Source organism: Aquarana catesbeiana, linkage group LG04 (assembly GCF_042186555.1).
Source record: "Aquarana catesbeiana isolate 2022-GZ linkage group LG04, ASM4218655v1, whole genome shotgun sequence".
NCBI classification, from domain to species: Eukaryota; Metazoa; Chordata; class Amphibia; order Anura; family Ranidae; genus Aquarana; species Aquarana catesbeiana.
Genome location: NC_133327.1, coordinates 368,300,108 through 368,325,878, shown reverse-complemented (window position 1 = coordinate 368,325,878; position 25,771 = coordinate 368,300,108). Strand labels below are relative to the sequence as shown.

Here is a 25,771-nt window from a genome sequence, read left to right as displayed (position 1 = left end):
CAAGCACCCATTTGATCTAATACAGCCATGAGTCTTTTTGGGAAAGATGCAAAAAGTTTTTCTCACCTGGATTTGGGGATCCTCTGCCATTCCTCCTTGCAGATCCTCTCCAGTTCTGTCAGGTTGGATGGTAAACGTTGGTGGACAGCCATTTTTAGGTCTCTCCAGAGATGCTTAATTGGGTTTAAGTCAGGGCTCTGGCTGGGCCATTCAAGAACAGTCACGGAGTTGTTGTGAAGTCACTCCTTTGTTATTTTAGCTGTGTGCTTAGGGTCATTGTCTTGTTGGAAGGTAAACCTTTGGCCCAGTCTGAGGTCCTGAGCACTCTGGAGAAGGTTTTCGTCCAGGATATCCCTGTGCTTGGCCGCATTCATCTGTCCCTCAATTGCAACCAGTCGTCCTGTCCCTGCAGCTGAAAAACATCCCCACAGCATGATACTGCCACCACCATGCTTCACTGTTGGGACTGTATTGGACAGGTGATGAGCAGTGCCTGGTTTTCTCCACACATACCGCTTAGAATTAAAGCCAAAAAGTTCTTTCTTGGTCTCATCAGACCAGAGAATCTTATTTCTCACCATCTTGGAGTCCTTCAGGTGTTTTTTTTTTTTTTTTAGCAAACTCCATGCAGGCTTTCATGTGTCTTGCACTGAGGAGAGGCTTCCGTCGGGCCACTCTGCCATAAAGCCTGGACTGGTGGAGGGCTGCAGTGATGGTTGACTTTCTACAACTTTCTCCCATCTCCCAACTGCATCTCTGGAGCTCAGCCACAGTGATCTTTGGGTTCTTCTTTACCTCTCTAACCAAGGCTCTTCTCCCCCGATAGCTCAGTTTGGCCGGATGGCCAGCTCTAGGAAGGGTTCTGGTCGTCCCAAACGTCTTCCATTTAAGGATTATGAAGGCCAATGTGCTCTCAGGAACCTTAAGTGCAGCAGAAATTTTTTTGTAACCTTGGCCAGATATGTGCCTTGCCACAATTCTGTCTCTGAGCTCTTCAGGCAGTTCCTTTGACCTTATGATTCTCATTTGCTCTGACATGCACTGTGAGCTGTAAGGTCTTATATAGACAGGTGTGTGGCTTTCCTAATCAAGTCTAATCAGTATAATCGAACACAGCTGGACTCAAATGAAGGTGTAGAACCATTTCAAGGATGATCAGAAGAAATGGACAGCACCTTAGTTAAATATATGAGTGTCACAGCAAAGGGTCTGAATACTTAGGACCATGTGATATTTCAGTTTTTCTTTTTTGATAAATCAGCAAAAATGTCAACAATTCTGTGTTTTTCTGTCAATATGGGGTGCTGTGCGTACATTAATGAGGAAAAAAATTACCTTAAATGATTTTAGCAAATGGCTGCAATATAACAAAGAGTGAAAATTTTAAGGGGGTCTGAATACTTTCCGTCCCCACTGTACTGTTTTAACTACAAAGAAATTTCCAGGTTTAGAGCCAAGTCATAGCCTGCAGTGTGCCCAGTCTCTAAGAACTAAAACAGTGAGTATAGGTAGGTCAGACTGAAGCACTGGAAGCTACTTCGCAGTTGCAGACTTTAAAAATGTTTCCACCACAGTGGTTCTCACGGTTAAGGCTAAGGGAAAGGAGCACTGAGGTCAACTACAAGGTAGAGTGTTAAGCATGTGCAGTTTACATGCTTTCTCCCACCTTTGCGCTTAGAGGTGCACTGTCCTGTTGTGGCTCCAGCTTCTCTGATATCCAGTCTCTAATTTGGCTCCACTTCCTGCCTACAGTGACCTGGGCACCTCGGGCCACCTGCAACCCTCATCAACACCAGCTGTTAGGAATAGTCACAACTCCAGGTAATGCCTCATTTTGGGCCTAGTTGTTCCCTGCTACTTGTGGGAAAAAATAGGATTTTTTAAAACAGCTTACCTGTAAAATCCTTTTTTTTCGAAGGACATCACGGGACACAGAGCCACAGTAATTACTGATGGGTTATATAGGTATCACTGGTGATTGGACACTGGCACACCCTATCAGGAAGTTCAACCCCCTATATAATCCCTCCCCCTTGCAGGGATACCTCAGTTTTGTAGCCAAGCAATATAGTGTATTAGAAGAGGGGCGGGACCTCTGTGTCCCGTGATGTCCTTCGAAAGAAAAGGATTTTACAGGTAAGCTGTTTTAAAAAATCCTATTTTCTTTCTCGAACATCACGGGACACAGAGCCACAGTAATTACTGATGGGATGTCCCAGAGCAATGCTACCTGAGGGGGGGGAACCACGACCAAGTAGGGTGCAATCAGACCTGAGGACCCTGTACCGCTGCCTGCAGCACACTACGCCCAAAGGCGATATTCTCATGCCTTCTCACATCCACCTGATAGAATCTGGTGAATGTATGAACTGAAGACCAGGTTGCGGCCTTGCAGATTTGAGCCATAGAGGCCCGGTGATGCACTGCCCAAGAAGCACCAATAGCCCTTGTGGAATGTGCCCTGATCTGAAACGGAGGAATCTTCTGTTTCAAACCGTAAGCTTGAATGATCAACTGTCGAATCCATTTAGAAATGGTAGCTTTTGACGCTGCCTGTCCTCTATTGGGACCCTCTGGCAGCACAAACAAAACATCCGTCTTGCGGATCTGAGTAGTTGCCCCTAGATAGGCCTTAACTGCTCTTACTACATACAACGAATGTAGAGATCTCTCTTCCGGAGAACAGGGATAGGAAAGAGCTGCTAATTCCGATACTCTTCTAGCAGAAGAGATGGCCACCAGAAAAATTAATTTCCTTGTCAACAAGACCAAAGGAATCTGACTTATTGGTTCAAAAGGTTGTTTCTGTAACACAGCCAGGACCAAATTCAAGTCCCAGGGGTTTAGGGGCGCTTTAACCGGAGGATTAAGACGCATCACCTCCTGCATGAAGTTTCGGACCAAAGAATGCGAAGCAAGTGGCCGCTGAAATAATACTGATAAAGCAGAAACCTGGCCCTTGATGGTACTCAAGGCCAGCTTCATCTCTAATCCCATCTGTAGAAAATCAAGGATTCTACCTATGACATATTTCCTGGGATGCCAACCTCTGGATTCACACCAGGTTATATAAGCCTTCCAGACTCTATGATAAATCATCCTGGAAGCTGGCTTCCTTGCATTAATCAAGGTAGATATGACAGGACCTGAGAGCCCACGACTCTTCAGAACGTGGGTCTCAATAGCCAAACCGTCAAATTTAGCGTTTGTAAGGCAGGATGGAACACTGGACCCTGAGATAACAGGTCTGGGCGTACCGGTAGGGTCCACGGGGAACCCACCGTCATCCTTACTATTTCTGCATACCAAGTCCTTCTGGGCCAAGCGGGGGCCACCAGAAGTACCGACTTCCTTTCCTGCCTGATCCTGCGAAGGAGTCGTGGTAGTAGCAGAATAGGCGGGAATGCATAAATCAGTGAGAACCGATGCCACGGAATCACCAACGCATCCGTCCCGCATGCAAGAGGATCTTTTGTCCTTGCCACAAATACTGCTTATCTTTTTGTTGAATCGGGATGCAAAGAGATCTACATCTGGAACCCCCCATCTTTGGCATATGGCCCAAAAGACGTCGGGATGCAGAGACCATTCCCCTGGAAGTAACTGCTGGCGACTTAGATAGTCCGCCTGCCAATTCTCTATTCCCGGGATGAAAACTGCCGATATGCATGGCACATGCATCTCTGCCCAGACTAAGATCTGGTTCACCTCTTTTTGAGCAGCTCGGCTCCGGGTGCCTCCCTGATGATTGACATAAGCCACTGCTGTGGCATTGTCGGACTGGATCCTGACCGGACAACCCTGTAGCCTGATAGTCCAGGCTTTTAGAGCTAGATGTATCGCCCGGATCTCCAGAATGTTGATGGGTAAGGTCCTCTCTGTCTTGGACCATACCCCTTGGACCGCAGCCTGTTCCAGAACTGCTCCCCAACCTGACAGACTGGCATCTGTTGTTACCACCATCCAGGTAACCGGTAGAAAGGATTTCCCCTTCTGCAGGTTTTCGGGTATGAGCCACCAATTGAGGCTCTGACGCACCGCATGCGACAGGTGCATCGGAAAGTCTAATGCCTGAACCTTCTTGTTCCAGGTCGACAGAATACTGTGTTGCAGCATTCTTGAGTGAAACTGAGCATAGGGAACTGCTTCGAATGAAGACACCATCTTCCCTAGTAGCCTCATACAAAGGCGGACTGAGGGACCCTTCTTGGTCCTTACTGTCAGAATCAGCTCTCTCAAAGCAGTGATCTTTGCCTGGGGTAGAAATATTTTCTCCTGGCTTGTATCTATAATCAGACCTAAATACTCCAGTCTTCTTACTGGTTTTAGGAAAGACTTTTCTAAGTTGAGGATCCAACCCAGGTGTTCTAGATACCTGACCGTGGTCCTCAAGTTTCCATTCAAAGAGGCTACCGACCGGTCTATCAAGAGCAGGTCGTCTAGGTATGCTATGACAGCTATACCCTGAGCCCTTAATCTGGCCAGAGGAGGAGCCAAGATCTTTGTGAACACTCGAGGTGCAGTGGCTATCCCGAAAGGCAGAGCCACAAACTGGAAATGGCGCCCTCCTACCTCGAAGCGCAGAAACTTCTGATGAGCAGGAAAAATGGGCACATGCAGATATGCATCTCTGATGTCTATTGATGCCAGAAATTCTCCTCCCTGCAGGGTGGGAACTACTGTTCGAATTGATTCCATGCGGAAGGATTGAATCCTTAGGAATCGGTTCAGATCCCTTAAGTCCAAAATGGGCCTGACATCCCCATTTGGCTTTTGGACCGTAAAAAGGTTGGAATAGAAGCCCAATCCCTGGTCCTTTGCGGGAACTATCATAATGACCTCCTGCGACAAAAGTCGCTCTAACGCTAGAAGGAGCGACTGCTTCTTCTCTGGGTCTCTGGGAACATTTGATCTGAGGAACCGAGGAGAAGGGAATTCCTGAAACTCCAGCTTGTACCCTAAGGTTACCGTGGAGACTACCCATCTGTCCTGGAAGTCCTCGTGCCAGAGCTCTGAGAACTGTCGCAGTCTTCCCCCCACTCGAGTGAGCGGGGGCGCCCCCTCATGCAGAGGTCTTAGTGTTTTGCCTAGTAGGCTTCTTTCCCCAGGACTTCTTTTGTCCCTGGGGTTGACTCTTGTCTCTGGACCCCGATGGAGGCGGCCGTCGAGACTGCCTGGAGGCTGAAGCCCCCGGCGCTGGGGAAAGAGTCCGTTTGAAAGAGGGAACGCTTACTATTCTTCTTGACAGGTAAGAGAGTGCTTTTCCCACAAGAGATTCTCTTGATATAGTTATCCAAGTCCTCTCCAAACAACCTTGCACCACGAAATGGAAACCCAGCCAGTAGCTTCTTACATGGTGCTTCGGCTGACCAATTTTTCAACCATAGGATTCTATGTATATGCACCAACCCCAGTGAAAGACGGGAGGTTTGCACGATAGAATCTCTAATGGCATCAACCACAAAGCATAAGGCTGCTGGAAGGTTAGCAAACCCCTGGGCCTGCTGTTCAGGTAATACTTTGATGACCTGCTTAACATGGTCTCTTAAGTATTGACAGACTCCAATCGCTGCTACTGCAGGTTGGGCCACTGATCCTGCTAAGGAGAAAACATCCTTCAATAGGGATTCCATCCTTTTATCTACAGGATCCCTGAGCATCTGAGCATTGTCTACAGGACAAGTCAGGCTATTATTTACGGAGGAAATGGCGGCATCAATAGCCGGTATTCCCCACATTTTAATAAACTTTTCTTCCATCGGACAAAGTGTTGAAAACTTTCCCGGCGGAAAAAAACGTTTGTCTGGGTGATCCCACTCAGAATAAATAAGCTTTTCAAGTAAAGTATGAACAGGAAAAGCATGTGCTGCTTGGAAAGGTTTCAGTGACCCCAAAGCAGAAGAGGATTCTTTAGCAGTTTCAGGTATGGGCAACTTAAATGTGGAGCGGACCAATCCAGTGAGGATCTGCACTAAGACTTTCTCCTCTTGGGAAGTCGCAGAGGGTCCCTCTCCACCTGAATCCTCCGAAGAGGAATCATCCATCCCATCCTGATCCTCTGAAAGGGATTCATCTCCTTTATCCCAGAGCTCCTCTGTCTGAGGGTCTTGGGGAACAGAGGAAAGCCTAGTGCGTTTTCTTCCACTGAGTGAAGACGTAATCACGGCCATTAATCTTTCCTCTAGACCATTAATGGTTGAGGAAAAAACCTCTTGTGTAATATATACAGGGGCTGAAGTGCCAGAAGCAGGTGTAGCCCCTGACCCCGATGGCTCTCCCTGGCTAGCCGTCCCTGGCCCATCTTTAGGGGGGGGAGGATGCTGCCGACAGGGGGCCCTCAGAACCTGAACGAGATCCCCTAGTGTCTCTGGTTCCTGGGGTGCTTGAACCCATAGTGCAAAGCAACAAGGTGTGAGGTATACAAATGAACACTGCCCGCTGAGCGATGTAGTCTGGCTAAAAGCCTTGCTACACAATGCTCAGTCTGGTGTTACTTCAGTAAATGCTGCCTAGGAGAATGCCTGTGTCCCACCTTACATGCGACCGTCAGCTCTGTGTCTCTCAGAAGGCTGAGTGCACCTGTACAGAGTGCCTCTAATAGCCTGCAGCCTGCACTCTGTGCTGACGTCCCGCCCCCTCCTCTACCGCCCCCCCCCCCCCTCGAGTTTTGAAAAAAACTAGCGCTTCCCGCACTGCCGACTCTCCTGTCATGCTTCTGGAGAAAAGGCTGGGGATGTGGGGGGGGGGGGGGGAGGAGGGAGACTGGTAACAAGATCTGCCTGAACGGCTATCTTAAGAGATGGTGGCCATTAGGCCGCAGAGCCCGGGTGGTATAACCACTTTCTAGACCCCTGTGGCCCCTCTCTAGCCTGGGGGGAACATTCAAACATGAGAAATCCCCCTTGCCACCTTACCTGCTTGCAGCCTGCTTTGAGATGCTGGGACATAATCAGCACTGAACACCTGAGACAGTCAGTCAGCATGTGTAGGTTTGTGCTCTTGGCAGCCCCCGGTGGTCACAATAGGCATAGCATGCATTTACCTTAAAGGAGAAAAGCCACTAGAACTCAAAAAATCTGTGGAATCTCCTCTTACCTTATCCAGCCGCAGGGTGCTGTTTACACAGACCCAATCTTCACCTCTCACGGTGGGCTCCGTTTGAAAAAACCGTCAGAGACTGGGGCCCCCATCAGTAGGGGGATCCAACAGTTCTGGGACCGTAAAGCACCTCGCCAGAAATTAGGAAGTTTAAAGCCATTTTCTGATCTGCGGGGTCCAGCTCTCTAAAAAGAGAAGCATTACGGGTAAAACCTCGTTTCTTCGGACACGAGGCCCGGGTACCATTCAATTCGGCCATGAAAAGACACTTTGAATGGATCCGGTTCGCCTGGCTTGCCCCAGTATAGGATCTTAGGATATTCCCTTTGGAGCTCAGCACAGGACATCTTTACACGTCCATCACCTAAGACACTGGCATAAAAACTGAGGTATCCCTGCAAGGGGGAGGGATTATATAGGGGGTTGAACTTCCTGATAGGGTGTGCCAGTGTCCAATCACCAGTGATACCTATATAACCCATCAGTAATTACTGTGGCTCTGTGTCCCGTGATGTTCGAGAAAGAAACAAAGACGCACTGAGGACAGTTCCGCTGCAATGGGTGACCTCAGCCCATATCCCTCGATTGCTAAAAGCAGCCCCTTTATGGTTTTCCTAGAAGGGACCATCACCTACAACAAATTTCCTTGGACCCCAATTATTATTATACAGGATTTATATTATTATACAGTGCCAACAGTTTATGCAGCGCTTTACAATATACTATAGGATTGTCCTCTCTGGGGTCTCTTTCAGTTCCGCAGTGTGAACCTCAGTCCAGACATACATCCACAAGACCTTTAACAATCTCCCGCCCGCCATATAGTAAAATGACGGGTGCAAGGTGGCTCTCTTGTTCTGGGACAACATCATATGATGTCCTCCCACTCTTGCAGGGGTGCGCAGAGAGTGAAGGCAATAAAGAGGCTCTTTACCCGATAAAGAGGCAATGACGAGGCTCTTTACCCATGTGATCAGCTGTGCCCAATCACAGCTAATCACATGTAAACAAGGAAATGCTGGTTATCGGCTTTCCTCTCCTAACACTGACAGCATGTGAGGAGAGGAGAGCTGATCGGTGGCATTTCCTCACAGGGGAGACACAGATAATGAGGGCACTGATGATCAGTATCCTGATCATCAGTGCAGCCCCATCAGTGATACCAGTCAGTGCCCATCAGTGCTGAATATTAGAGCCTCCTCATCAGTGCCCTACAGTGCTGCCTCAACAGCGCACATCAGTGAAGGAGAAAAATTACTTCTTGTTGAGGAGAGCAACAATCAAGCCAATATAAAGGTGTTATGCCGAGATCCCGCAGAGAACAGCTGCTGATATCAGTGTGAGAGAGGTAGCTTGTCAAGTCCAAAACCACGGGTTGAAGGAGATATAGGAAGTTCTGAGACCTCTGTGGGTATAGGGCAGAAGTGATGTCAGTTTGGGGGCGGACTGCCTATGAATCATCTCCAGCCCTGTGAGCACCACAAGCAGCTGTGATTTTGGATTTGACATGTAAGATATATTATGTACTTTTAACATGCGAGTTGTGATAACATTTTTTAAAAAACTATTTGTTTGCCCATTGCTGCATTTCTTGGCGCTTCCTTGTCTCTATTGGGATCACACAGGACTGGTGGAGGAAACCGTATGCAGACAGGAAATCGCACCACATTCTTGTTCAAATCGTATGCGATTCTTTGCAGTGCCATTTGAGCCCATTCATTTTGTATGGGCTCAAATCGTACTGCAAGGGTACCGGTTTCAGAAACGTTTGCATAAGTACGAGTACTCGTGTAAGTACTCGGTATTGGCGCATCCCTACAAAGCAGTATTAAATCCAAAAGGTAATATTTATTATATTGAAGCTTACCAATTCTTAGATGTGATTGGTGCATTAATTTACCTTTTAAGGCTTTCTTTCTTCTAACCAGCAAGTCTCTTTTTCAAAAGCAGAAGCTCTCCAGCAAAATGTATCAGTTACAGAGATGAGACATACCATTTAACATTGGCAGGGGTACTTAAAACGATCAGCTTTTTTTATTCATGTAAAACCTTTATCCCAAAAGGAAAAAAATGGTTTGCTGTAACTGATTATAAAGTGCGATATGTAGTTTGGCTTAAACTTGTTAAGTGTATTTACATCTGCTAATACATTATACATTAATACACTACCCTCCCTCCCAGACTGACAATGCTGCTGCCTGCTGTGCTACTATACTCATTTATCCAGAATGGGGGGCACTCTAATACAGAAGGTGTGTTAGTGGCCAGATCAACAGGTGAAAACAGGGGGGAAAAAAAGACTGGAAAAAGAAAACGAATGCAGCCATCTCATCTAGTAATTGGTAAGCTGCAATATATTACATTTTTGATTTTGGGTTTAATAGCATTTCAAGTCTTTGCTACAGGCTGTTCCAGGCCAATGTTTTTTGCCTAAATGTTGCAGTCGAGACTCAGTTTTCATCTTCTCAAAGCTCCTTACAATATTCTGATGCGTTTGTGTCTTCGTGTGATCTGCACTAATTTTTGTGTTATTTTCTTTATGACTCAGCATTACAAGAAATGATTGATCCTCTGATTGATGCAGTGTGTTCTCTCTTGCAATTACGAGATCAGTCTGTTGTTCCAAGCACTGGATCCTATAGACCTGAAGCTGCAAAGATTCACAATAAATTATTTGTAAAAATATCCTGTATGAAGACTGGGATCAACCTGTGGAGTACTAGCCTCCTACTGACCAGTACTAGCTTCCTACTAGCTTTCCCTTTGAATCCCTTTGGGTTCTGTTGTAAGGTGTCCTTTTGCATTATCTGGTGCAAATCTGGCCATACTTTGTTATTTTATTTTTCGTTCAGCCAGTGGGTTGAATGACAGATTCTGCCATCCACACAAACGAGGTGGATGGAGGAATCCCCCCTGCCAGGACATTTTATTCTTACAGTTACTTCTGGTGGGGGGAGGGGGGGGGGAGGAAGAGAAAGGGGCCTTATTCATTACTATTTTGCCATTATTATCCATTTTTCCCATTACTGCTAATTCTCATTCTCCCCGTTCAACAGTACAAATTTCACTTGGCTTATCCTTTACTCTATTCTATTTTTATATTCCACATTTTTGTTCCATAATTCATATCACATTTGTAATGGTATACCCAGTGCTTTGCCATCAAGTACTGTCATGTGTTTGCTTCTTGGTTTTGCCTATACTGCTGCCACTTGTAGTCCCACTCAATTTCCAATATAAATACAGTTCTCCCTGAGTATTAATTAGGTTCAAGGAGGAGGATGACTCCTCTAAATGCATAGCCACTCCCCCTTGAGTGTCCCACTATGTGTAATGTCACTTCTAACATGCTTGGGGTCCTCGGATCTCCGGCCTCCCACTTCCTGGTTCCTTAGACACTTACTGATCCCTGGATGTTTTGACCTTGACTATAATAAGCAGACCAAACACCAGCATCATTATACTACAAACATGCTTTACACCACCTTCTGAGTGAGTTGCCAATTGTTTTGTACTGTTTACATTACCTATATTGCTGCACTTAAACTGGCCATACATTATACAATTTTCTGGTTCAAGTTCCTTTAAATTTACCTTCAATTATGTAGTGAAAGGGTCTGCCTGATTGCTTACAAATTGAAAGTGTTGAGGTTTGACCTATTATATGATTCTGGTAAATCTAAAGGAAAATTGTACAAGAGAATTGTATAATGTATGGCCAGCCTAAGATTGGCACGCTCTGATGTCTCCTTAGCTATTCCAGGTTTTGACCATCTGCCTAGCCTGTGTGTCTGCCTAGACTGCATCCTGGTACCTTGCCTTTCTGAAGAGCCCCAGCCATGTTTGACAAGCACATTTTAAATGTCTCCATGTGAATTGCTACCTGTACTTTTTTTTAAATGAATGCTCTATATCTACTATACTTAGATTGTTTTTATTTACCATGACTATCACTTTCCTAAAACAATTTTGTGTGTGAATCACAAGAATTCCTTTACATCCTTCTGCTTCTCCTGACTTTGTTGGCCTTTTGACGTTTGACAATTTATCCTCACCCCTGCCCACCCTCCTGCATAGCTGCTGTTTATCACCCTACCCTCTCATTTTAAAGGATTGTAGCCAATACCCTTCTTTTCTCCATTCCTTCATTTTAATTTACCTGTCTGGGATCTCTCAAACCAATTCCTCTTTTAGAGATTAGTTTACAGCCTAGGTAAATCCCTTATGTTATGGACCTCACTCTCCCTGAAGCCAAGGGTTAGAATGTGCCCTATCCTAAGCCTTTAACTGTTAACTGATCCAAATTGTTTCCTATTTGGTTTGTCATTTTGTTTTTTCTTTAAGGTGGGTGATTGGTTGTCTACCACATTGTTAGTTGAGGCTCACCATTCCTACAAGTACCAGTGTCCCCTTCTAAGCTGAATTTGGTGTAATTTCCTTGGCAATATCCTTTTCCATATTTGGCCATCAAGCATTGATTTAAGTAATCTTTCACATCTGTTGGTTTTCTTAATTGCTTTTGCCCATCCTTCAGTTGGACTGCTTTTGGAAGTTTTTTTTTCTGAGCCAAAGAAAAAAGCTAAACAAGATCAAATATGAACTGGGCAAAGAATCTATCCTCAGTAAGGTATGGTAAAGGTTAATTTTTTTCTTGCAAGTTGAGGGGTTATGGGTTCAGCTTCCACCAGGGGTTCTATGGGCATGGATCAGAGATCAGATAAGGTAAACCTGGTGAGTTTGGCATGGAAATATTTCGGATTCTCCTAAACATGTGCTGAGATCACACAACTGATAAACCCTGACTGCCTGCATTTGTACTGGTGGATACTTGGAGAATTACACAATCTAAAAAAAAATGCAAAATGCATGTTTCAGCAGAGAAATGTCACATATAAAAATGTCACCAGATAAATGTCATAACATAAGGGATTTTCATATGAAACGTAGCTGGTATAGCTGAGAGGGCCAATAGTGTATGTAAACTACAAGGAGGGGAGCAGGAAAGTAGTACACAAAAAGGTTTACTGTAGAATGAAAAAAAAGAAAACAAAGGTTTTAGGTTCAACTCAAGCTAACACAATAGGACAAAGATTATTTTCCAAAAAGTACGTTTTCAGCTTAGTCAAATCAGAACTGTTCTTCTGTTAAAGCTTTGTGAATCAATCCTATTGTATGGTATTCATCTCCTGGTAAAACAAGGCAAAATGACATAACATATTTTATGTTGATAGTGGGTAATGCATGGCATTAGACATACCTCTGTTATCAACAAGGAAGTCCCGAACATCTTGGTAGTGAGAGAGATTGGCAAATACTCGGGCTGCTTCAAGAATTCCCTCCATGTTATTTGAAAGCAGCAGTTTGAACATCACTGTTGATTAAAGAAAAATGTTTCTTTGCGTGTTCCCAAATTTTCAGGATATAAAATATATAGTTTGGTTCTATGCCATTTCAGTATACTGTATGTCAGAGAAAGTAATTTTTTTAGCCTTATCCAGCACACATTTCACAGTGGAACACATACAGCATAGTTGTCATTTCATATATCTGCCTCTGGTATAGGCTGCCCCTGCTCCAGTCAGGAGGAGGGTAGGGAGATGCCTATGCAAGAGCCCCTGCTAAGATATGGCCAAGCACTAGCATAGTCTTCCCCCATACAGTGACCCTGCCTCTTCGGGGTGGGCTGCAATATGAGCCCTATGCCAAAAATAAGCCCTAGTTTAAAGTGGTTGTAAGATCCTAAAATGCACTGTACTACAGTATTATATAATGTAAACTGTATGTTTCTGTAATATATTTGTGATAAATACCTTTGTTACAGCACCGCTCAGCGCTCAGCTGATCCCCTGCTGCTCTTCTCCTCTTTTGCCAGCTGTCAGCAGGGGATCTTGGGGCCCCCCTCCCTCTGCAGTGCTTGGAGTGGGGAAGACAAATCAGGTGGGTCATGGAAGCGCCGAGCTGCGCTATAAGAAGGTATATTACAGAAACATGCACAGTTTACATTATATAATACTGTAATACAGTGCATTTTAGGATTTTACAAGCACTTTTACTCAGTTTCACTGGTGATTCCTGACAGATAGGGAGGGAGATGGGGAGAGAAGATAGCACATGACAAGCCCTACCCCGAAAATAAGCCCTACTGGGTCTTTTGTTACCCAAATTAATATAAGACCCAGGCTTATTTTCAGGGAAACACGGTACTAACCTGAGCTTGATCTCAATCCAGTGATGTGCACGGAAGCAGCAGCTCTCTCCCTCCTCACTGGCTCAGAGACAGCAGCGGGAGCCACTGGCTATTGTTACTGACTGCCTGTGAGGAGGCACAGCCGGGCCATGCTCTACAGACACACAGAGCCAGCACGAGAGCAGGCCAGCACAATTGTCCCATAGCGAGCTACTTGTTATGGTGAGCGGTCGTTCGTGGGGGGGGGGCTTAGGGGCAGAGGAGGATTGGGGCTGCTCTGTGCAAAACCACTGCACAAAGCAGGTAAGTAGAACATGTGACATACTGTTAAAAAATAATAAGCATTTACAATTACTTTAAGTGTCACCAGCTTTAGTTTACATTTCATATAGGATAGAGGGTTTGCAGAGTCTCTCACATAATTGTGTTGTTTGATGTTTGACACTTCATTTAGTTCTGCATGCCAGGGTGTGCCCTCTGTTGTAAGTCAGGCAACCAAAATCAGTACTTTACTGCTGGAGGTACACGATGCCTAATGCATAAGGGTCTAAAAGGAAGAACTGTGTGTATTGCCCAGACAATATACGGTATAACTGATATATTACCTATAAACAGATACAGTATCTCACAAACGTGAGTACACCCCCCTCACATTTTTTGTACATTTTTTTTTTTATATCTTTCCATGTGACACACACACTGAAGAAATGACACTTTGCTACAATGTAAAGCAGTGAGTGTACAGCTTGTATAACAGTGTAAATTTGCTGCCCCTTCAAAATAACTCAACACACGGCCATTAATGTCTAAACTGCTGGCAACAAAAGTGAGTACACCCCTAAATGAAAATGTCCAAATTGGGCACAAAGTATCAATATGTTGTGTGGCAACCATGATTTTCCAGCACTGCCTTAACCCTATTGAGCACGGTGTTCACCAGAGCTTCACAGGTTGCCACTGGAGTCCTCTTCCACTCCTCCATGATGACATCACGGAGCTGGTGGATGTTAGAGACCTTGTGCTCCTCCACCTTCCATTTGAGGATGCCTCACAGATGCTCAATAGGGCTTAGGTCTGGAGACATCACCTTTATCGTCAGCTACTTTAGCAAGGCAGTGGTCATCTTGGAGGTGTGTTTGGGGTTGTTATGTTGAAATACTGCCCTGCGGCCCATTCTCCAAAGGGAGGGGATCATGCTCTGCTCAGTATATCACAGTACATGTTGGAATTCATGGTTACCTCAATGAACTGTAGCTCCCCAGTGCCGGCAGACCATGACACTCCCACCACTATGCTTGACTGTAGGCAAGACACCCTTGTCTTTGTACTCCTCACCTGGTTGCCGCCACACACGATTGACATCATCTGAACCAAATAAGTTAAACTTGGTCTCATCAGACCACGAGACATGATTCCAGTAATCAATATCCTTAGTCTGCTTGTCTTCAGCAAACTGTTTGCGGGCTTTCTTGTAAATCATCTTTAGAAGAGGCTTCCTTCTGGGACGACAGCCATGCAGACCAATTTGATGTAGTGTGCGGCGTATGGTCTGAGCACTGACAGGCTAACACCCCCCCCCCACTTCATCCTCTGCAGCAATCATAAGTCCATTTCCCAAAGACAACCTCTGGATATGACGCTGAGCACGGGCACTCAACTTCTTTGGTCGACCATGGCGAGGCCTGTTCTGAGTGGAACCTGTCCTGTTAAACCGCTGTACGATCTTGGCCACTGTGCTGCAGCTCAGTTTCAGGGTCTTGGCAATCACCTTATAGCCTAGGCCAGTGATGGCGAACCTTGGCACCACAGATGTTTTGGAACTACATTTCCCATTATACTCATGCACTCTTCAGTGTGGTTGAGCATCATGGGAAATGTAGTTCCAAAACATCTGGGGTGCCAAGGTTCGCCATCACTGGCCTAGTGCATCTTTATGTAGAGAAAAAATTCTTTTTTTCAGATACCCAGAGAGTTCTTTACCATGGTGTGCAATGTTGAACTTCCAGTGACCAGTATGAGAGAGTGAGAGCGATAACACCAAATTTAACACACCTGCTCCCTATTCACCCTTGTAACACTAACCAGTCACATGACACCGGGGAGGGAAAATGGCTAATTGGGCCTAATTTAAACATTTTCTCTTAGGGGTCTACTCACTTTTGTTGCCAGTGGTTTAGACATTAATGGCTGTGTGTGTAGTTATTTTGAGGGGACAGCAAATTTACATTGTTATACAAGCTGTACACTCACACTACTTTACACTGTAGCAAAGTGCCATTTCTTCAGTGTTGTCACATGAAAAGATATAATAAAATATTTATAAAAATGGCAGGGGTTTACTCACTTTTGTGAGATACTGTATGTCTTGTGTTTCTAGAGCACAAAAGGGACAATGTTATGGGCTGCTATGGGAGGCACAGCCAGTTCTTTAGTTTATTTTATGAGGTCCATTGTGACAGGTCTACTTTTTCTCTAGATTGGAATATTTAAAACTACACTGTACATTACACATCACCGTACAAAGGAAGACTCACATTTGGAAATCTCAAGTCTCCTCCTGGTAATAGCAGAGCTGTCATTTTCATAGCAAGATAAATTACTGAGCGCTGCTACAGTATTGATCACCAGTTCCTCACATTCATCAATCGATTTGTACTCTAATTGTAAAAGACAGCCAAGAGCAATGTAAAATGTGAGATCATTATAAACACAGAATATAATCCAAGGTTAAATAATAAAATAACAAAATCAAAACAAATATGCAGAATCTGGCCCCAGCTGAGAAAAAGAACCTGAAGCATTTACAGAAATAAGCCATGTGATCAGCACAAGCTTTAGATTTATCGGGGTTTTCAAATCAGCAAAAAAGCATGTTGTGTATTATCAACTTACTGCACATCACAAAGCTTCCTGTATTTCATTTATTTAAAAGTAGAAGTATAGGAATAAAAAACAAAAAAAAAAAAAAAAAAAAACACAGCTGATCACCTCTATGGCTGCAGCAGTTCCCCGATCACACATGACTGCTGATAGTTCAGTTCTCAATGCATTCTAAGAAGAGAGCAGTGACTGTCGGTCACCGCTCTCTGCTCTGCCCCTCCAGCACTCACTGGAGTGCTGGGTTGATAAAGGGGCAGGAGAGGCTGGCTCAGCTTCTCAGCAGCATGCTGAGAGGTTGAGCAAGCTGACGATCAGGCTTCTGGGTGGATCTTCACATTATTGGCGAGATCCTTTTAGAGCCTGGAGAGGCTCTGATGTCAGCTGACAGTGGGCTATAATACTAATACCAGCATGAATTATAAAGGTCTGATGTCTAGAAAAAAATAGGACTATTAATATAAAGACATAATTAAAGTCTAAGTTAAGCTAAAGTTTTTTTTGTTGTTTTTTTTTTTACTTGGCTAGAGTAGGGACAGGTTAACATTTCTATTAAGGCTTTTACTTCTACCTGTGACTCCAATAGGAAGATTTTCCCTCTCTTCCTGTTTCAGTTACAGCTTTACAAGAAATGGGCTGGGTTTTATTTTTGTCATCACTGGAGAGCTATCCCATCATTTCATGCCCAGCAAGACACAAAGTGATAGGAAAATTGCTGCAACAGGAACAGAGACTTTGATAAATAAAATCTGACTGCGGTTCCAACCCTTTCTTGTTCTTTCTAAAATAAATAAAAGTTCTAGCTGAAATTGAGCTTTATGTAGCATATAGTATTTTTGTATTCTTTGTTTGTGTGGGTAAAGGTTATGTAATAAACTATTAATTACGGTTATTTTTATTCAAATGGCTCTTTTGTTCTGGTTTGTATATTTGAAAATTCCCCATAGCCTTCTGTGCAAGTATGAGATGAGGTACGGAGTTGTAGAGCTGAAAGCTTGCGGGGGAACTTCAGAATGAGAAGGGACAGAGCAAAAGTTGCAACCATGTCGTCCTAGGGCACAGCACCAGGTGGAAAAAAGGTTTTATGGAGAGGACCTTTAGGCCAAATTTGCATATGGGAAATTTTTAGCTTTTTTCAGTTGTATGTTATCCCCATAAACTTGAGAAGAGGTGACCCACAGACTGTTAGGCCAGCCATAGATGGTTAGAATCCGCAGGAACTGACCAAGATTCGAACCGTGTATGGGCAGGATGAATGTACCAAGTTGATTGTTCGATCAACTTGGGTACAACCAGCCTGCTGGATTCACTTGCAGTTATCATTAGCGGCTGCTATAGCCACTAGCAATAATCATTGTCTTCTCCCAGCGGGGACGGCTTTTCCTGCCCGCCCCCCCGCTGGGAGCAGACAATAGTTTAGCAGGAGAAATTCCCCAGTAAGCAACGACTGTGTTGATGGGGGAATCATGCAAATTTCTTTGGTTGAAGGAAATAACATTGCACGCAATATGGCCTGACTTATTCAATCAGGACTTTCATTGCTCAGTATAAATAGACAAGCTCATTATCTGCTGGGATTAACCTACATATGGCTTTTTTTTAATGGGTTCCGTGTAAAAGGTCCACTGATTTAATCAGATATTATCAGGAACTACTTTTTCACCTGTAGAGGGCATTGTAGAAGCTGCTAAAGAGCTTTAGCAGCCTCATTGCCACCCCTGGCTACATATTTACTGCAGTTAATAAGAAAAAAGTGTTTGCATTAGCAGCAGTGCTTGAGTCTCTGGCTGTGTACTTATAGCACCAAGGGGTATAAATCTTCCCCTTACTTAAAGGGTCATGTTTAGCCAGACAATAGATTATTCCAACTGTGAGTTAAAATGACTATTTGTACATAATGCTTTAAGTCATCCAATTGTTAATTCAAACTTGCACTTGAGCATTTTTTTTTGTTGAGGAGCAGAAACAGAGGTTAGCACAACTAAATCATACACTGTCTTAGAAAGGAAGTGCTCCCTTAGACATGTTAAGAGCTCTTCCTTCTATGAAGCAAAAGGAGGTATAAAAGGAACAGGTTTACAAGTGATGGAAATATAAAAGGTGGAAAAAAATTAATTATATAAAAGTAAAAATATTAACATTTACTGAGAATTTACACAGAACTCACCTAGAATCTGAATTAAATGAGAAATACAGTCTTGATCAGCAGCCAAATATTTGCCAACGTTTGGATGGACAGACAGGTTGGCCAACAGGTTTACTAATTTTATCAAAATATCCTCAACTTCAGAAGGTTTTTTCTGTTTTTTAGGGTTCTCTTTCTGAATAGATTTAGTTGGTTGTATCTTTACATCAAGTTCACAGTAAAAATGTACTAAACGTACAAGTGTTGTAATGCTTCCTTTTACTTTATAGAAATCTTCACGTGCTGTACTTGTCTTGGCAGTTAAGTTACTAAGCGTAAATGCTATCCGAACAACAAGGTCCTAAAAAGAATGGAAATACATTTTAAATATTACATATTACTTTCAGGAAAAGAGCTTTAAGATAGGGTCCTTGTGGTTTAGCACGCACCCCAGTTGATTTAAATCCCATGTTCCCGTTCCCATCCCGGATACATGATGGAGGTGCACAGAGGGCATTGGATCCTACCTCCACATATGGTGGGGTTGTCACCCGATATCACCATTTTGGAAGAAAGTTCATATTTCATGCAATTCAATGTGCATCTCCGATATTCAGGCCTCTCCTGAAATCACATTTCTGTCAAGGATTCCTGGGTTTATTTCCAAAATAAAAAAGGCATCCTGAGGCACTCCCTGTTGGCAGCCATCTCACACCACTGGAACCCCCCCCTCCTGGAGAGGGGCCAGATTCTCAACGACATCATGGTGATGGAGATGGTGGCGGAATATAGTGTAGAACCTGAAAAAAAAATCTCTACCAGGTGAACCTGTTGGCGGGCCTTCAGTGATATAGCGGACTTTCAAGCCCTTATTACACAATAACCGATTCAGCTTATCTGCTCTCCGTCAGTCTCTGAGTGCCTCTGGAATCCTTTTAACTCCTGTCATTCTTCAAATCTCCGTTATCTTGGGTGGACCATGTACAGTGGGGACGGAAAGTATTCAGACCACTTTTCACTCTTCGTTATATTGCAGCCATTTGCTAAAATCATTTAAGTATTTGTTTTCCTCATGAATGTACACACAGCACCCCATATTGACAGAAAAACACAGAATTGTTGACATTTTTGCAGATTTATAAAAAAAGAAAAACTGAAATATCACATGGTCCTAAGTATTCAGACCCTTTGCTCAGTATTTAGTAGAAGCACCCTTTTGATCTAATACAGCCATGAGTCTTTTTGGGAAAGATGCAACAAGTTTTTCACACCTGGATTTGGGGATCCTCTGCCATTCCTCCTTGCAGGTCCTCTCCAGTTCTGTCAGTTTCTGCCAGTCGTCCTGTCCCTGCAGCTGAAAAACACCCCCACAGCATGATGCTGCCACCACCATGCTTCACTGTTGGGACTGTATTGGACAGGTGATGAGCAGTGCCTGGTTTTCTCCACACATACCGCTTAGAGTTAAGGCCAAAAAGTTCCATCTTGGTCTCACCAGACCAAAGAATCTTATTTCTCACCATCTTGGAGTCCTTCAGGTGTTTTTTTTTTAGCAAACTCCATGCAGGCTTTCATGTGTCTTGCACTGAGGAGAGGCTTCCGTCGGGCCACTCTGCCATAAAGCCCCGACTGGTGGAGGGCTGCGGTGATGGTTGACTTTCTACAACTTTCTCCAATCTCCCAACTGCATCTCTGGAGCTCAGCCACAGTGATCTTTGGGTTCTTCTTTACCTCTCTCACCAAGGCGCTTCTCCCCCGATAGCTCAGTTTGGCCGGACGGCCATCTCTAGGAAGGGTTCTGGTCATCCCAAACGTCTTCCATTTAAGGATTATGGAGGCCACTGTTCTCTTAGAACCCTAAGTGCAGCAGAATTTTTTTAGTAACATTGGCCAGATCTGTGCCTTGCCACAATTCTGTCTCTGAGCTCTTCAGGCAGTTCCTTTGACCTCATGATTCTCATTTGCTCTGACATGCACTGTGAGCTGTAAGGTCTTATATAGACAGGTTTGTGGCTTTCCTAATCAAGTCCAATCAGTATAATCAAACACAGCTGGACTCAAATGAAGGTGTAGAACCATCTCAAGGATGATCAGAAGAAATGGACAGCACCTGAGTTAAATATATGAGTGTCACAGCAAAGGGTCTGAATACTTAGGACCATGTGATATTTCAGTTTTTCTTTTTTAATAAATCTGCACAAATGTCAACAATTCTGTGTTTTTATTGTCAATATGGGGTGCTGTGTGTACATTAATGAGGAAAAAAAAATGAACTGAAATTATTTTAGCAAATGGCTGCAATATAACAAAGAGTGAAAAATTTAAGGGGGTCTGAATACTTTCCGTCCCCACTGTATGTGCCTCCCATATATTTCCCCTCTCATGTCATTTACATTGTTACTTTCTCTTGTTCCTTTTTTTTTTTTTTTAATTATGGTCCCCCCAGGTTCTTAAGTGCCCTTCAAATACTTAGTTCAGACATACTTCATGCATTTTCAAATGTCTGAACTTCCTCAGTTATGCAATGGAACCATTTGCGTATTGCTCATTTTCTGCATTATGTCTGTTGACAGTATTTATTGTACATCTGTAATTTTCTTTCTGAACTACTTGAATAAAAAGTTATTTGACTAAAAAAATATATTATATAAAAAAAAGTATAATTATATTATATTCAAAAATAAAGGACTATTATGCAATGACAAATTGATTATACAACTCACAAACTGAATATTAAATTTGAACAATGGAAACATATTTAAGTGAAGCATGGAATTTATTCTCACACTGAAAACAGACTTGTCTGTTAACTAAAGATAATGAACAGGCTACAATTCTAAAATACAGGTGCCTAGGGATGACTGCACATACTTGCAGATGCATTTATCAACAGGCTCTGTAATATTTAAGTGTCATCTGCTCCTTTTGCAAAAGAGTAACCAAGTTGATGGATCATAAATAAACAATGTTTATTAAAAGTAGCAATTGCTCAGCTTACACTAAGGTCTTAGAACACAGCTGGAGAGGTGAGGACAATTTACACAGGGAGTAGCAGCACGAACGGTAAAAGGCAAAGAGCTGGATAGTGGTGAGGTGGACCGTGACAAGAAATGCAAGCCGCCTGTCAGACTGTGTGAGGTAGTGTTTGCCTCCTGAGGGGAAACCCGAGCCGCAACAGCGGTGGACCGCACTGGCACGGGGGGCTCGAGGCAGGACTTGCTGGGCAACAACACGATGATAGGATGCTGTCAGACAGCAATGAGACCAAACCTCAAACTGCATCCGTGGTATGTCCTCAAGCACACTGTGTGGACTCTGTGTGTGGAATTGTAGTGGGTTGGCGTACACGTTTCAGGGCACCACCCCTTTGTCAATGTCATCCCATTGCAGTGGGTTGATAGGAGGAATCTTGTGTTTGGAGGAATAATCCCTTTGCCAGACACCTGGTTTATTTTGGAAGATATATAGATGATTGTTATCATCTGGGATGGTTCCCTGAAGGAGGTTGAGGCCTTTTCCCAGCACTGCAACGACAACCAAATGGGTTTGACCTTCAGCCATGTTTATGATTGGGATACCATTACATTTTCGGATGCTGAGTTAAGTCATCAGGACCACAAAATTATATTCAGAACACACTTCAAACTCACAGCCAGAAATCCCTATCTTCAAATGGCTGCCACCATCCAAAATGGATTTAAAACATTACGAAGGGGCAAAACACTAGTTTGAGGAGAAACTGTACTTTTGATACAGACTACACCATTCAAGGAGCCATACTTAGAACCAGATTTTTAGAAAAAGGTTATGAGGAGGACTCAAGCTGTATGTCTAGCTGGCCCAGCTTCCAACAGAGATTAAAAAATAGTGCAACCCTTCCACAATGATCTGAAGTTCATCACCAGTTTTCACTATAAGTACAGGCAGATGGAAATTATAATATTGAAATACTGGAACATCCTAACTAAAGATCCTAAACTCAAAATCAGTAATATTGGTTCGATCTTGTATACAAAAAAGCTCCCAGTATAAAAAACACCATAGCCCCCAGTAAACTTAAGGAGGAAATCAAACAGTACCATCTCCTGGCAACATTTTTCTAACTCACAGGGATATACCATGTTAAAAAGCCCTGTAAAATGCGATCACATGTGCATCACTGTCAAAAAACATTTACAAACTCTAATGGTAAAGAATATCCCCCTGCTAAATTTTTCACATGTAGCACCAAATTTGTTGTTTATGGTCTCAAGTGCCCTTGAGGCCTCTTTTATGTGGGTTGCACGATTCGCACAGTAAAGACCAGATTCAGGGGGGCCATTATTACATCTGATGTGAACATATTCAGTGATAAGATATTTACGAGAGATAGACTTTTTTTTTTTTTTTTTGGCTCTAGAGAAAAAGGAAAACAAAAACATTCAAGTAGAGAAAGACTGAAGCTGGACCTCAGAGTGGTGACTCAGAAAAAGGGACCACATCTAAGAACAGCTGAGTATTGCAGAGCTGTTTGTACACAACTACTGTTTTTTAATGATACTAGAATCAGGCTTTAATGTTTCACACAATTCATAGGCAAAAAAAGTAAAAAATATGCCTTTACAGTTTGACAAGTAATCATTCTAAACCTTAGATATAAAGCATATATTTTATTCTGAAAGCTGTGCTGTTTGATCATGACACCAAGCAGTACAAAGAGGTTAAGTTATTGACAAGAGAAATTAAGTTTTTTTTTGTTGTTTTTTTTTTACTTTCTTCCTATTGTCATTAAATATTAAAGACATGTATGAAAACTTTATCTATGAATGTAAACTGAAACTCCAAATGAGGTGTCCAAATAAAAAAAATGCCTAATGGGTCTCACACGGATGGTTTTAGAGGACTGGTATTCAGGTAAGGATGGCCATTCAACAGCTCCTTTTTTTTAACCTGTTTTTTGGCCAGACACAAAGTGACCAAAACTAAATTACCTCTCAGAGGTGACACATTTGAATTTTTACAGCAAAAGGCCAACTTAGCACATAAGCTATTGACATTTTATGACATCACAGAGCAAATATTTTATTAAATGCACTACATGTCTCATGTTTTTAGTTTGGGGATGCTTTAAGTTATATAATACACCATGTTTAAGTTATATACTAAATCAATAGTGTATTACTGCCTATTTGTTCTGGCTAACAATTTTTTTTCTCCCTTTTAGCAAATTAGAACAAGCACGGATGAGCACCGGTTTTCCACAAAGTGCAAAGAAACGCCAGCAGAAGGTATGCAGTACATAATATTTTCCTTGTACACGCTTCCAATAACAAACTGCAGATATTCTTGGACTCTGAAGATATAAATGATTAACATCTGCCCTGACCACAAGTGTCAGTGCGCCCAGGAAAATGTTGCGGTAAGATGGGATGAACCAAAACGAGTTGCCTAAGCTTATTTAACCTATAACATTCCAGGATGTTAGGAAACATTTATATCGTTTTCTATTTAACACGTAATGATACATATTTTATGTCTCATGTAAACACTTCTACTATTTCAACTTTCTCAGTCATTCCTTTTAAGTGATGGTCACAAACTTCCTTAAGAACATAAAACAACCACAAATGCAAATGGTTCCAATAGGATGGAAGTTTTAAAATTTACACCAGAACTAAAGTTTTTTTTTTTAATGCAAACACTAAAATTGTAAGTTTAAATGTTTTAAGAGGCAGAAGGGCTTTTTTATTTTAATGCATTCTATGCAGTAAGATAAAAAGCCTTCTGTGTGCAGCAGCCCCCCTAATACTTACCTGAGCCCATCTCAATCCAGCAATGCTGTCCGAGAGATTGGGCAGTCTGGGATTCTTCCTCATTGGCTGAGACAGCAGCAACGCGCCATTGGCTCCCGCAGCTGTCAAAGTCAGTGAGCCAATGAGGAGAGAGAGGGGGGTGGGGCTAGGCCGCTGCTCCATTTCTGAATAGACACATGAAGCTGCAGCTTGGCTCAGGTGTCCCCATAGCAAGCTGCTTGCTGTGGGCGCACTCAACAGGATGGAGGAGCCAGGAGCGCCAAAGAGGGACCCGAGAAAAGGAGAAACAGGGCTGCTCTGTGCAAAACCACTGCACAGAAGCAGGTAAGTATAACATATTTGTTATTTTTAACAAAAAAATACAAGACTTTAGTATCACTTTAAAACTAGTGCATGTATGCCAAATTACAAAACTGTGCTTTTTGTGGCATTCTCAGTTGTTTTTTTTGGCTGCAGTGCAGGCATAGCATCAGGTCTTTAGGCTGGCCATAGATCTTTAAATTTTTTTTTTGAACAGCCAGCGGGATGATCAAAAAAAAAAAAAAAAACAGAACAAAAACGGATTCCCACATCCTCACATGTGAGGTAGATGGAAGAATGCTCACTGCTGTGCCATTGTATCCTGACAGACTCTTCTGCTATCAGAATACACTGATCAGTGGCTGCAGTAAAGCAGCAAAAGTTTCCAAACAGTCCCATTCAACAGAAGTCAGTCATTTGACAGACTTATCAGCAGGAATGGCCATAGATGATTGAAATTCACCGGCTCCCTACTGAATTTCAATCCATCTATGGGCAGCCCAAAGCGGAGTTCCACTCGTTTTTCAGTTTATTAAGAGTCAGCAGCTGCAAAAAGTATAGCTGCTGACTTTTAACCACTTAAGGACCAGCCTCGTTTTGGATTTTTAGGTGTTTACATGTTAAAAACAGTTTTTTTTTGCTAGAAGATTACTTAGAGCCCCCAAACATTATATATGTTTTTTTTTCTAACACCCTAGAGAATAAAATGGCGGTCCTTGCAACACTTTTTTTTGCACTGTATTTGCGCAGCGGTCTTATAAGCGCACTTTTTTTGGAAAAAATTCACTTTTTTGAATAAAAAAATAAGACAACAGTAAAGTTAGCCCAATTTTTTTTTTATATTGTGGAATATAATGTTACGCCAAGTAAATTGACACCCAACATGTCACGCTTCAAAATTGCGCCCGCTCGTGGAATGGCGTCAAACTTTTACCCTCAAAAATCTCCATAGGCGACGTTTAAAAAATTCTACAGGTTGCATGTTTTGAGTTACAGAGGAGGTCTAGGGCTAAAATTATTGCTCTCGCTCACATGTGTGGTTTGACCACCGTTTTCATATGCGGGCGCTACTCGAGTATGCGTTCGCTTCTGCGCGTGAGCTCGTCAGGACGAGGGCTTTAAAAAACATTTTTTTAATTAATTATTTTACATTATTTTATTTATTTTTACACTGTTTAAAAAAAAAAAAATTGTGTCACTTTTATTCCTATTACAATGAATGTAAACATCCCTTGTAATAGAAAAAAGCATGACAGGACCTCTTAAATATGAGATCTGGGGTCAAAAAGACCTCAGATCTCATATTTACACTAAAATGCAATAAAAAAAAAAAAAAGCCATTGAAAAAATATGCCTTTAAGAGGCGTGGGCGGAAGTGACGTTTTGACGTCG

At 42.9% G+C, this 25,771-nt stretch overlaps 1 protein-coding gene across 4 annotated transcripts in view; it reads right to left on the bottom strand.

Annotated features, from left to right (window-relative positions):
* ARMC2 (armadillo repeat containing 2) overlaps positions 1–25,771 on the bottom strand; it is a 271,525-nt gene that overhangs the window by 9,619 nt on the left and 236,135 nt on the right. For 3 of the 4 annotated variants that reach the window (XM_073627047.1, XM_073627044.1, XM_073627046.1), the window contains 3 exons: positions 18,330–18,648; positions 15,820–15,942; positions 12,356–12,469 (listed from right to left, as the gene is read on the bottom strand). In XM_073627047.1, coding sequence (XP_073483148.1) covers positions 12,356–12,469; positions 15,820–15,942; positions 18,330–18,648 — 556 coding nt within the window. Of the gene's footprint in view, positions 1–9,584; positions 9,749–12,355; positions 12,470–15,819; positions 15,943–18,329; positions 18,649–25,771 lie in introns of those variants that run through there. The other variant, XM_073627048.1, reaches the window with a different exon arrangement.